Here is a 14308-nt window from a genome sequence, read left to right as displayed (position 1 = left end):
GAAGAGGATTCCAGGTTCATGGCACCTATCTGTTGCCATAACAACGGTATTCCACTTCAAACAGTCGCTGAATAATGACGGTAGGCAGTCGGCAAATGTTTAATGTGCTTCTTCTAGAGCCACTCCTTTGTCACCTTGGCGGTATATTTTGGGTCATGGTCATGCTGGAGGATCCATCCATAACCCATCTGCAGTGTTCTGCCTGAGGGAAGAAGGTTCTCATTCAAGATTTTACAATACATGGCCCTTCTCTGAATCATTTAGATGCTCATTGGTAAACTTCAGACTGGCCTGTATATGTGCCTTCTTGAGGAGGGGGACCTTCCGGTTGTTGCAGTATTTCAATCCAATTCATGGAATGCACCAAGGTAAAAAAAAAACCTTGAGGCTTTAGAACCACTTTAAGTTCTGTAAGTTGTGAGGTGGGGCCTCCATGGATTGGACTGGTTTTTCCAGCACATGTTCAATTGGATTGAGATCTGGAGAATTTGGAAACCAAGTCAACACCTCAATCTCACTGTTGTGTTTCTCAAACCATTCTTGAATTCATTAACCACTTGCTTACTGGGCACTTAAACCCCCCTCAGTCCCAGACCAATTTTCAGCTTTCAGCGCTGATGCACTTTGAATGAGAATTGCGCGGGCATACAACACTGTACCCAAATGAAATTGTTATCATTTTTTTCCCACAAATAGAGCTTTCTTTTGGTGGTATTTAATTACAGCTCGGAGTTTTATTTTTTGCTAAACAAACAAAAAAAGATGCAAAAAAAAAAAATCATGTTTAATAGTTTGTTATAAAATTTAGCAAACGGGTCATTTTTCTCCTTCATTGAAGTGCGCTGATGAGGCGGCACTGATAGGCTGCACTGGTGGGCACTGATGGGCTGCATTGGTGGGCACTGATAGGCTGCATTGGTGGGCACTAATAGGCATAGTTAAGGCGGCATTAATAGGCACAGATAAGGCGGCACTGATGGGCATAGATGGGCACAGATAAGGTGGCATGGATGGGTGGCACAGATGGGTGGCACGGATGGGCACTGATAGGTACCACTGATAGATGGGACTGATGGGCACTGATAGGTGGCACTGATAGGTGGCTCTGATAGGTGGCACTGCTGGGCACTGATGGGCGGCACTGCTGGGCACTGGTAGATGACACTGATGGGCACGGATATGTGGCACTGGGGTGCAGCACCTTTGTTGAGGCAGATTGTGGGCACTGCTGGGTGGCACTGTTGGCACTGCTGGGTGGCACTGACGGGGGGCACTTACTTTTTTTAATGTGGCACTGGCAGGGGGCAGGTGGGCACTAGCAGGGCTGGCCATGATCGGGACTGATGTCCCGTTCACAGCCGCCGGTGATCAGCTTTTTTTTTTTCTCCTCGCGCTGACAGCGTGAGGAGGAATAATAGCCGATTACCGGCTCCGTTATATCACATGATCAGCTGTCATTGGCTGACAGCTGATCATGTGATAAGGGGTCGGGATCGACCCCTTGCTCGGATCGGTGATCAGGCGAGTCTCATAGACTCGCCAATCACAGGGGGCGCGCAGGGCCCTCGTGCACGGGACTACGTCTATTGACGTCGTCCCGGAAAAGGAGATCTGCGCTGTAGCCGTCATTTGGCTATAGCGCGGATCTCAAGTGGTTAAACCACCTTCCATAGCTCCTGTAGTCCAGTTCTGATGCTCACGTGCCCATTATAGATGCTTTTGACTGTGGACACGGGTCAACGTGACCACTCTGACCGGTCAGGTCACCGTGACGCAGTCCCATACAAAACAAACTGCTTTGCACTGTGTGTTCTGACACCTTTCTATCAGAACCAGCACAAACATTTTCAGCACTACAGTAGTCCTTCTGTTGGATCAGACCACACGGGCCAGCCTTCACTCTTCACATGTATCAATAAGCCTTGGTCACCTGTGACCCTGCCATGGTTTGCTGGTTTTCCTTCCTTGGACCACTTTTTGTAGGTCCTGACCACTGCAAACCGGGAATATCCCAAAAGAGCTACAGTTTTGGAGATGCTCTGACCCAGTCGTCTAAAGCCAAGCCTTCTAAAGGAGTATTAACCTAAAAAAAAAAAAAATTGTTAAACCCACAAGGGCTTTTTTTTACCACTACTATTCCTTTATATTGGCTTTTGAAATTTACAAATGTAGCAATTTAGATTTTGGATGAAAGGTCTAGCACTGGGAAACACTTTTTGAATGATAAAAGGTGCATTTTATATACAACTATATAGATCAAAATTAGGACAAATTAGGAGAAAAGAGGGACAGAAGGACTTTGCTCCAAATCAGGGACAGTTGGGAGTTATGGCTTTAGATACACTCTAAAGGTATACATAAGCCAAAAAAAAAAGAAAGCCTTGAGATGCATTAGGGGAACAAAGTCTATCTGCTCCATGCCTCAATTTACTATTCAGGCATTTTGTACTGCACCTGTCCACCCACATTCCCTTTTGCTGCTACTCCAATGATCCTAGGTGACGCCTCCTAAAGGTGCAGGAACACCCACTGCAACCTCCTTGCTGCTTCTCAAAGACATCACTACTGAGATATTTCTCACAGCAACTATTTCCTTTTTAAAGTGTTTGTTACCCCAACATTTTATATTCTGGATATGTGCCTGTTGTACCATGTACTTGTATGAGAAAGTATCCTTTTCACTTTCTATTTTTTCTGCGTGTGAAATCCCTGGTGTTATTGCCAGTCCCTCTGCTTTTCCATTAAAAACTGACCACACTAAGCAGGAGAACACAGCGTCAGTTCTCTAGCTATGCTGGGAACTCAGCCTGCTCTCCTCCAATGGTCAGACTTGTCCTGACACCCCCCTGCACAGCCAGTCACTGGGAAGCTCAGTGTACTGCTGCTTATCCTCCCCCCAGCTTTTACACTGTTGAGAACAGAGAGAATGTGATCACTTATTTAACCACTACAGATCCGCGCTATTGCCAAATGACGGCATTAGCGCGGACCTACATTTCCGGGACTACGTCTATTGACGTCGTCCCGGATACGAGCGGCCTGCGCGCCCCCTGATCGGCGAGTCCGTGAGACTCGCCTGATCACCGATCCGTGCAAGGGGTCGATCCCGACCCCTTATCACGTGATCAGCTGTCAGCCAATGACAGCTGATCATGTGATAGAACGGAGCCGGCAATCGGCTATTATTCCTCCTCGCGCTGACAGCGCGAGGAGAGAAAAAAAAAGCCGATCACCGGCGGCCGTGATCGGGACATCAGTCCCGATCACGGCCAGCAATACAGCTGACCACCTGCCCCCTGCCAGTGCCCACCGCCGTGCCATCCTGAATAAAAGTAAGTGCCCCCCATCAGTGCCCCCCATCAGTGCCCATAGTGCCCACAGTGCCACCTACAGTGCCACCCACAATGCCACCCACAGTGCCATCCAGCAGTGCCACCAACAGTGCCACCCACAGTGCCCACAATCTGCCTCAAAGGTGCTGCGACCCAGTGCCGCCCATCAGTGCCCAGCAGTGCCGCCCATCAGTGCCCAGCAGTGCCGCCCATCAGTGCCCAGCAGTGCCGCCCATCAGAGCCACCTATCAGTGCCACCTATCAGTGCCCATCAGTCCCATCTATCAGTGGTACCTATCAGTGCCCATCCGTGCCACCCATCCGTGCCACTTATCCGTGCCACCCATCCATGCCATCTTATCTGTGCCCATCTTTGCCCATCAGTGCCGCCTTATCTGTGCCCATCGGTGCCGCCTTATCTGTGCCTATTAGTGCCGCCTTAACTATGCCTATCAGTGCCCACCAGTGCAGCCTATCAGTGCCCACCAATGCAGCCCATCAGTGCCCACCAATGCAGCCCATCAGTGCCCACCAATGCAGCCATCAGTGCCGCCTAATCAGCGCACTTCAATGAAGGAGAAAAATGACCCGTTTGCAAAATTTTATAGCAAACTATTAAAACATGATTTATTTATTTTTATTTTTTTGCATCTTTTTTTGTTTGTTTAGCAAAAAATAAAACTCCGAGCTGTAACTAAATACCACCAAAAGAAAGCTCTATTTGTGGGAAAAAAATGATAAAAATTTAATTTGGGTACAGTGTTGTATGCCCGCGCAATTGTCATTCAAAGTGCATCAGCGCTGAAAGCTGAAAATTGGTCTGGGACTGAGGGGGGTTTAAGTGCCCAGTAAGCAAGTGGTTAAAAAAAAGGTATTTCATTTTTTTATTTTTTTATTTAATGGTTTGCCTTTCATTTCTATTTTAAACAGGATGGGATGTGATCATTTTCAATCACTTTATTCCGCCTTGGTTTGAGCTTGAATGTGAATTTGAAATCCAACACATGGTTGAATGATGCTCCTGTAAAAGATATATATTGTATATATGTAAATCCAATGTATCATTACCATTTGTGTTTTGTCTTTCTAGAGAGCGCATTCAGAAATCCCACACCTCGTCAGCTGTTGGGAGATCGTTAGCATCTACTGATCCCACAGCTCCACCTTCTACGGCATAAAGGACCAGAGATCACTAGAGATCATTTGTGGTGTTTGAAAAGCAATCAGATAAGATCAGAAAATGTGCAATGTTAGGAATGTTAAATAAATTTATATCTAGAAAAGTAGTATTTTAATTCTATGTTAAAAGAAAACCTCTACCACAGGTCAATATAACTTGGCTGCCAGTCATACATGTTGGTACAAATCTAGAATTACCTGTTAGCTTCATATAGCTCTTGAAAACTAGTGGAGAAATCTTTTTGTTAGAATTCACAGTTCTACCTAACTGCCACAAGATGGCAGCGCATTCTTCCAATGGATTATCCTTACTATACAAATTAAAGAGGAACTGCAGTCCGCTCACATAATTTGTAATAAAAACATCTTTGCCATTCTGAAGCTTCCCTCCAACCACTTTGCATATTATTTATTTATATATACTGTGATTCTGTACATGCCAAATATGCTGCAGAAATCTCCCTCCACTGAGGCTGGCTGCATCCATTTCAACTGTGGGCAGCTGAAGCTGCTGCCTGTTCACTTCCTGGATTTACACAGAGGTACACCTCCAGCTCTGCAGCTCTCATTGGCCCTCTTATGACTCATCCCCCCTCCCTTGCTGGCAAACTCTCACAAGAGTGAGAGAGAGAGCTGTGCATGATGTCATAAGCCTAGGCTTTTTAAAAGACAAGAAACAGGAAGTGGGCTGTACAAGGTATATACTGGCAGAAAAAAAATGTTTTACTATCCAAAGTTAAAACAACAAGGGCAGAAGATTTAATAGATGGAAAGTTGAAAAAAAAATGACTGAAGGTCCACTTTTGAGAAAATGTTAGTTTGGGGTGCAGTTGATCTTTAAGGGCTCTTTCACACTGGTGGTGCTATAAATAGGCAGCTGAGCCACAGTCTTAAGCCTCGTACACACGATCCAATTGTTGGCCAAAAGAGCATCCGTCTTTTGTCTGAAGGGAGTGTGCCGTCTTGCATACAAACAGTACACAATTGTCAGCCAACAAACACAAACGTAGTGACGTACTACGAGACGATAAAGAGGAAGTTCAATTGTCAGGTGCCACCCTTGGGGCTCCTTCTGCTAATTTAATGTTAGTAGAAGTTTGGTGAGTGTTGATTTGTGCTTTTCATTTAGTTTCTGAATGGCCGTTTGTTAACCAGCCACTTTGCGGAATCGGAGGAGAGAACATGTTATTTATTACTGGCCTTGGAGTTATTGCTTTGACCCAAGTCCAGTCCAGGAACAGGAGGAGGAGGAGTTCTTGGACCAAAAATTGGTTGCTTTATTAATCGTTACCAATTATGTCATATGCCTTTGCTGCGGGAGCTCCAGGAGAATAATCCGGAAGATTTTCGGAATTATCTCTGGATGATGGACCCCTGCTTTCACCAACTCTTGGCATTGTTGTCCCCCTATATCAAGAAGCAGGACACATGTATGAGGCTTTTATTTTATTTTTTGGTTGAATAATGATTTGATTTGGTATATTTTCTATATTTTTGGATGCATAGAATGTACTTTTTGGTTAAATTCTATTGCCAGGTAGCATGTCTAAATTTTTTGTTGTTTTCTTTTTTAATGCACAATAAAAAAAACATTGTGGAGAATAATACTTGGCTGTTTGTTTTACTTCAAATGACAGTTTGGGAGTAGGCAGTTACATTTAAAAAAATCCAAAGTAAAATTGACAAGGGACACCAACATAGTTGTATCTTTGATCTTAAAAACTATGGGATAATGGTATTGTGGTAACTCCCCCCCCCCCCCCCCCCCCCAAAAAAAAGAAGCATAATAATATTATTTTTGAGATCAATAGAAAATAAAAGTCTTTTAAAATACGTTTGGCAGGTCTCCATCAGTATCACCAGCAAAGCAGCTTCATTATTATCTCCTTAAAGAAGAAGAGAATGTGCGCTGCATTTCGAGATTTCATAATTTGCCACGTCACAAATGTTAATTCTCCATTATGAACGCTAGTTTTACCAGACCGACCGCTTCTGGCTCGTCCTTGCTTCCGAGCGTACGGGTTTGTACTTTGGACTTTTGTCCGACGGACTTGTGTACACACAATAGGAAAATCTGACAGACTGTTGGCTGAAAGTTGGACAACAGTTGTCTGATGGAGAGCACTAATGATCAGATTTTAGGCAAGCGGTCTGTCATCACGCAATTCCTGGCCAAAAATCTGATCGTGTGTACGAGGCTTTAGGGCCTGTACACGATACAAAAATCTAATGGAAAAATTTGTACGATAGGCTGTCTGATGATTTTTGGATCGTTAGTACGGTGCTTTCGACAGCCGATTTTGCTTTTTCTTCAGACAAAAGCACTGGATGTGCAGAATATAACATTTTTGTCAGATGTGAACTCAACATCTGATTTTTGTTTCATTAGTATGGTACGGAAAAAAAAATCGCAAGACTAGGCATGCTCAGAAACGAAAGAACACATACAAAACTATTCAACACATTACGTCACTTCTCAGGTATTCTGTCTGAGAATTTTTGTATTGTCCGTAACCTCTTCACTTTCGACATGAGACTAGCATGCCACAAAAAACGGACGTCCATTCGTACGAAAATCGAAACGTGTGTACGAGGCTTAACTGCCCCTGGCCACCCACCAGAATTCTAACAGCCTTAATTATTGCCACAGCAATTTTAACTCGGGTTGCAAAGTTTGAAAGGTGGCAGTTGCGGTGCAGTCCCGAAATGTAAACTTGCTGTATTTATAAAATTATAATTTATAAAAAAAAAATTAAAACAAAAAAACCACGAGCCAGAAGGTGGCAGCAATGCCTCCTGAGCACCTGCCACATGCTGCTATGCCACCCCCTAAAAAAGCTATCGCAGATCGCTTTCCAGAGGGCGGTAAGCATTATTGCCCATGGGCTTTCATACTGGAGCGGTGCGATGGGAGGGCCTCAGAAAAAGTCCTGCCAGCAGCTTCTTTGAAGCGCATTAGGAGCGGTGAACTTCTTCTGAAATCAATGGGCAGCGCCGCTGAACTGTCCCGGGCATCAGTGGTAAAACGCCGCTATTTTTAGATGCGTAGTTTTTGCGGCGTTATTCACCCGCTAGCGGGGTGCTTTTAACCCCCACTAGCGGCCGAAAAAGGGTTAAAAACCTCCCGCAAAATGCTGCTACAGTGGCAAAAACGACGGTAAAGTGGAGCTAAAAATAGCAGTGTTTTACAGCTGACGCCCGGGGCAGCTCAGTGTGAAAGGGCTCTAAAGGTAATCTGTAATAAAACTGATTTTGGAAAAATTGAGGAGTAGCACTAGGGAGATCTTATTCATATACTGTATTTAGGTATCTGGATTCTGAGCACTAGTATTTAATCATCCGGATACATATTTATTCCACTAGAACAAGGGTCTCCAAACTGCGGCCCTTTGCTAGCCTTTATCCGGCCCTTGAGGCACTATTCCTCCTAATGATATGAGGCATTATTGCTCCCACTGACACCAACAATGGGGCGCTATTACTCCCACAAATAACAATGATGAGGCACGACTCCCGGCCCTTTGTTTGAAAAGCTTGGAGACCCCTATAATAGAAGTTCAAAATAAAAATTGTTGTCAAAGCATTTCAGGGGCCAGACATCGCCCTCTTCATTAGGCCTTGGAAATGGGAGATAATATGTACTGGACTGAATTAGGAATACAAAGTACCGTATGCGGTTTTCGCAGTAAATAATTGTCGGAGTGCAGGGTTCGTCAGCAGCTGGTTTGAGCAGCCTTTGATGAACTCTGTGCTCCAACACTTGTTTTATTACTTTGTATTCTTAATTCAATCCAGAAAATATAGTGGGAGGAATTAACAAAGGGAAGTACGTCGGTCTTGTATCAGTGGGCAGCGCCGCCACTGATCGGGCACTATCGGGAGGGAAGGAGGCAGCAGCACTTCCGCTTCTGATGGCAAACCTTGGCACCCCAGATGTTTTGGAACTACATTTCCCATGATGCTCATGCACTCTGCAGAGCAGTTAGTTGAGTATCATGGCAAATGTAGTTCCACAACATCTGGGGTGGCAAGGTTCGCCATCACTGGCCTAGGCGGTCGGAGCGGAAACCTGGCAAAATCAGGCACCCACTCCTCAAAAAGTGCTAATTCTTCAAGAGGAGCGGGGGATGAGTTTTTAGAGTGGAACTTCCTCTTTTGGGTGGAGCTCCACTTTAACTCCCAATGTGAAGCTTCCCTCTCATATCACATGCTTGTTCTTTCTCTGGGTGGGTAGATAACTGCTCCGCTTCACTGAACTCACTGCCCTGGAACTAGTAACCAAACTGGGATCTCAGACTATGGTAGATTCTCGCAGATGTATTTAGCTTGCTGTCAGGTTTCCTTTAAGAGCCAAAAACATAAAAATGCTGCTAAAAAAATATACTAATCTAATCTGTATAGTGATAAATCATTCTTAACCTGAATATTAAAGTTACATGATTCATGTTTTATTGCATATTTATGAAGACTAAATACTCTCAAGATTGATGTTTACATGGGCCAGTGGTGGTCTAAACTTGTGGCTTGGTGAAGTTACCCCAACAATGTCTGCTCCCACATACTGAGTGCTCAGCAGGGCCCATCCGAATTTCAATCCATTTCTGGCCATTCCCGCTCTGTCCAACAGGAATATTGGAAAACGTTTCTCAATCATCCAGCTGCATCCACTGACCTGTGCATTCTGACAGCAGAGCAGTCCTGCTGTCACCGTACAATGGCACAGCGCAGGGGATTCCTCCATCCACTTTGCCACCTATGGCAAGCCTAAAGCTGGCCATACACCTATTATGTGCAGAGTTTCTATGGTTAGATGGAAAAAGTGCAACAGATTTCTCCATGTTCGCTAACCTGTGTGGATGGAGGAATCTCCCACTTTTTCCATCTAACCATAGAAAATCTGTAGATAGTCTATAGGTGTAGGGCCAGCTTTAGGACTGATGTTGGGCTTTGCGTATCTTACTAATCATAGTATCTGTAAGCAGAAGAGGCCTAGATGTCTATAGCAGTCACAATATTGCCTACATGTCTTTTGTGCACCAGTGGAAATGAACCACTTAAAGGACCGGGCCTCTTTCTGAGATTTGCTGTTTACAAGTTAAAAATGTTTTGTTTTTTTTGCTAAAAATTACTTAGAAGCCCCAAACATTATACATTATTTTTCTACCACCCTAGAGAATAAAATGGTGGGCGCTGCAATACTTTCTGTCACACTGTATTTGCGCAGCGGTCTTACAAGCGCACTTTTTTTGGGAAAAAATAACTTTTTTGAATGAAAAAAATAAGAAAACAGTAAAGTTAGCCCAATTTTTTTTTTTATATCGTGAAAGATAATTTTACGCCGAGTAAATTGATACCCAACATATCACGCTTCAAAATTGCACCTGTTCGTGGAATTGCAACAAACTTTTAGCCTTAAAAATCTCCATAGGTTACGTTTTTTATATATATATATAATTTTTTTTTTTGTTTGTTCAGCAAGGCTGAAGATATGATCGCCTTTGCCGCTGCTGATGGCTCCGGTAAGTGGTGGAAGGCACCGGAGCCTGGCGGAGGGGGGCCCTCTCACCACCGCCGATGAAAGTGATCTCGTGGCGAATCCGCCGCAGAGACCACTTTTATCTTAAAGCGGAGGTCCACCCTAAAGTGGACCTTCCGCTTATCGGAACCCTCCCCCCCTCCGGCGCCACAATTGGCACCTTTTCAGGGGGGAGGGGGGTGCAGGTACCTGTACAGTACAGGTATCTGCACCCACTTCCGGGATAGCTCTCTGCGGAAAGGGGCGTAGATTACGCCCCTTTCCGAAAGTCCCCCCGCTGCCTGCTGGGAAACACACAGATCCCAGAGGCAGCGGGTCCATCCTTATTGCGCAGCGCGAGTCGCGCATGCGCAGTAGGGAACCGGGAAATGAAGCCGAAAGGCTCCACTTCCTGATTCCCATACCCAAGATGGCGGCGGCAGCACCCGAGAGACGATCGAGAGATCGGCTTCGGGTGCCGACATCGCGGGCGCGCTGGACAGGTAAGTGTCACTATTTTAAAAGTCAGCAGCTGCAGTATTTGTAGCTGCTGGCTTTTAAAAAAAAAAAAAAAAAAAAAAAAAAAAAACGCGGAGTCCCGGCGGACTCCCGCTTTAAGCTGGACCACTCACTGAAGAAGAGGAATACTGGGGTTATGGCAGCTAGCTGCTGTCATGACAATGATATTCCTGTTCAAACAGCCGACGTATAACGAAGGTGGGCGGTCCGGAAGTGGTTAAAGAAGAAACTCTGTTGATTGCAGCTGCATTTAGCAGGTCCTCTATACCAGTGGTCACCAACATTTTGGACCTTGCGAACCACTAAATTCACAATTTTGAAACCTGCAGACATCCATAATGAATTTGCCTTATACACACAATGGGTGGTCTCTCTGCCCCCCTTGCCCTGGATCACACTGATGCCTTACACAGACTCGCCTCCTTACCTAGCCATGTGCTTTAGCTCCATACTCCCTCCCACAGTCTGGTCAGTGCTGCCATTGGAAGTCCCCCTCCTTCACCTCCTGCTCTCTGCACTACTCCCAGCGCCTCCCTCTGAGTTCATAGGAGGCAAAACTACAGAGGAGGCATCAGGTATCAAAGCACGCTGACAGTATTGACTGAGGACAACATTGGGTGGTATACATTTGCCACAATGTTGATTTGCAGCAGAACTCCTTGAGACCACCAAAACTTTCAAATGGACCATCAGTGGTCAGTGACCACTGTTCTATACCAACGAGTTCTAGGTAGGATATTAGCACCGTGGTATAGGAAATGTGGACCTGTAAAAGTAAACTAATTTTCTCAGCCAAGTGCAATATAAATTTAATTATGGAAATTTACTTGAAGGCCCTAACTCCATATAACAGATCGGGAGAAATAAGTTCAAAGTAAGTCCCCATAGCAGCGAATCAGCATTCATCCACTAAAGTGAATTCTGTATTTAGCACCCATTTTGCAAAATGCCTTCAAACATTTTAAGATTTTTGATTTCAGCTTGGCAGTATACCACGCATAAAGGCCACGGTCCACAGTAGAGCCAACTGATCCGATCCTTGGTGCTGTTAACAAAGATCTGAAACAAATCAGTAATACATACAGTATAAAAAGTGTTTTTTTTTTTTTTTGTTTAATACATGAAGAAAAAACCTTTATAAAATATTACGGCTTCAGCTCATAACAAACCTAACCTGATTTTAATTGGAGATCCAGAGGCTTTTCTGTGAAAAGGTGGAACATAGATTCCTGCCACACTACACAGCCAGGCAGGTGACAACCCTATTTCCTGGTTCAGCTCTGCGACCTCCATTCTTATCAGCTTCTTCACTGGACATCTTAATGGTCTCAGCATAATGACATTGGGGTTCATTTACTAAAACTGGAGCACTCAGAATCAGTGCAGCTCTGCACAGTAGCCAATCAGCTTCCAACTTGTTTAATTAAGCTTTGACAATAAAACCTGGAAGCCGATTGGTTTATATGCAGAGCTGAGCCAGATTTTGCACTCTCCAGTTTTAGTAAATCAACCGCATTGTTTATTATTTCATGAGCAAGCTGGTGACACAGGTAACTACACAGCTGAACCAGAAAGTAGAGGGATCTGTCTGGCTGTATGATGTGGCAGAAGTGTGTAAATCACAAGACTCCTAAAGCGGTCCATACACTGTTAGATTTTTTTTGTGCAGCCTGTGGGCACAAGGCATTAAGCAGATTCCCCCATTTGTGCTACCATATATAATATGAATGGACAAATCCCCTGCTGTGTGTCTATTGTATTTGGACAGCGCTAGAGGCTTATTAGACTTTTCAAAGGATGTCAGGCAGGAGGGGACAGACAGGGTCACTCTCATAGCAAATTGTGATGTGTTCATAAGGAAGCAGGTGAGATTCATATGGTGTATGGCCAGCTTTAGGTGCCTTAAAAAGTGTAAGCGTTTAGATGCTTTAAGGTGATCGGTTTAAGGCCTGGTTCACACCTATGCAGGTTGCAGTTTGCATATTCTGGGTGCATTTAAAGTGGTAGTAAACCCGCACATTTTTTTTTTTTTTTTTTAAACCTGCAAAGCAAAAGGCATAATGAGCTAGTATGCACCGCATACTAGCTCATTATGAAATACTTACCTGAGAACGAGGCGCCGACATCTGGCCCGATCCACGCCGAGGGAGCTGACATGCTCCCTCGGCGTTTCTTCCGTGTATCGCGGCTCCGGCGCTGTGAGTGGCCGGAGCCGCGATATCGTCACTCCCGCGCATGCGCGCGGGAGATTTCAGTCCGGCCGCTCGGCCGCTGCCGGATTTTGACGGCGAGAAACCCCTTGTGCGCATGCGCCGCTGCAGTCAGCGGCGCATACCGAGGGGAATATCTCCTAAACCGTACAGGTTTAGGAGATATTTTTTTTACCTACAGGTAAGCCTTATTATAGGCTTTCCTGTAGGTAAAAGTTAAAAATGTGGGTATACAACCACTTTAACCACTTCAATACCGGGCACTTATACACCTGCCCAGACCAATTTTGTGCTTTCAGCACTGTCGCATTTTGAATGACAATTGCGCGGTCATGCTACACTGTACCCAAACTAAATTTTTATCATTTTGTTCCCACAAATCGAGCTTTCTTTTGGAGGTATTTGATCGCCTCTGGGATTTTTATTTTCTGCTAAACAAATAAAAAGAGTGAAAATCTTAAAAAATAAAAAAAAAAGTATTTTTTTTGTTTCAGTTACAAAACTTTGTAAATAAGTAAGTGTTCTCCTTCGCTGATGGGCACCGACGGGGCTGCAGTGACGGGCACTGATAAGGTGGCACTGATGGGCACCAATGAAGTGGCACTGATAGGTGGCACGGATTGTCATGGATGGGCAGCATGGATAGGTGGCACAGATGGGCATGGATAGGCGGCACAGATGGGCGGCTAGGATGGGCACCTCATAGGCGGCATTGTAATTTCAAGTTTTGTAGGGATGGATGCCAATCAGTGCCAAACAATAATGCATGCCAATCAGTGATGCCCATTGTGGGCACTGATTGGCATCCATTATGGGCACTGATTGGCATCCATTATGGGCACTGGCTGGCATCCCTGGTGCTGGGCGTCTCCTGGTGGTCTAGTGGTGTCCCTGGTGGTCCAGTGTGGGCATCCTCGGGGGGGGCTGTGCTGATAATCGATCAGCACAGACCTCCCCTGTCAGAGGAGCAGCCGATCGGCTCTCCTCTACTCGCGTCTGACAGACGTGAGTGAGGAAAAGCCGATCACCGGCTCTTCCTATTTACACTGTGATCAGCCGTGATTGGACACGGCTGATCACGTGGTAAAGTGTCTCCATCGGAGACTCTTTACCGAGATCGTAGTTGCAGGGTGTCAGACTGACACTCCGCAACAACGATCGCCGCGATGCGCGTCCCCGGGGGCGCGCAGCGGCTTAATATCCTGATCACGTCATATGACGCCTGGTCGGGATATTAAAACCACTTTGCCACCGTCATTTTGCTATATGGCGGGCGCCAAGTGGTTAATACACGTTTTTGATCCATTGACGTCTGTGGAACCAAAAACTAGTACAAAGTCTCTGGCCCTTTCCATAAAATGCACAGATGTGAATGTGACCCCTTGGAAATCATGTTAAATAGACTGTTGTGTGTTTCTGCAAAACTGAAAATGCACTAAAAATGCATAGATGTGAACCAGGCCTTGAAGGGCATCTGTCATCAGTCCATATACACTCACCAACCACTTTATTAGGTACACTTGCTAGTTCTGAGTTGGACCCCCTTTGCCTTC

At 45.1% G+C, this 14308-nt stretch overlaps 1 protein-coding gene across 2 annotated transcripts in view; it reads left to right on the top strand.

Moving 5' to 3' along the window:
* Nucleotides 1-6116, top strand: part of CIMAP2 (ciliary microtubule associated protein 2) — a 46749-nt gene extending 40633 nt beyond the window's left edge. For both annotated transcript variants that reach the window (XM_077453260.1, XM_077453259.1), the window contains one exon: nt 4423-6116. In XM_077453260.1, the coding sequence (XP_077309386.1) occupies nt 4423-4510 (88 nt within the window). In that variant the 3' untranslated portion in view covers nt 4511-6116. The remainder of the gene's footprint in view (nt 1-4422) is intronic.
* The last annotated feature ends 8192 nt before the right edge of the window (nt 6117-14308 follow it).

This window comes from Lithobates pipiens, unplaced genomic scaffold (assembly GCF_037356315.1).
Source record: "Lithobates pipiens isolate NorthernLeopardFrog02 unplaced genomic scaffold, aLitPip1_a1.2 Scaffold_23, whole genome shotgun sequence".
NCBI lineage: Eukaryota > Metazoa > Chordata > Amphibia > Anura > Ranidae > Lithobates > Lithobates pipiens.
Note: the sequence above shows the minus strand (reverse complement) of the source record. Positions and strands in the feature narration are given on the sequence as shown.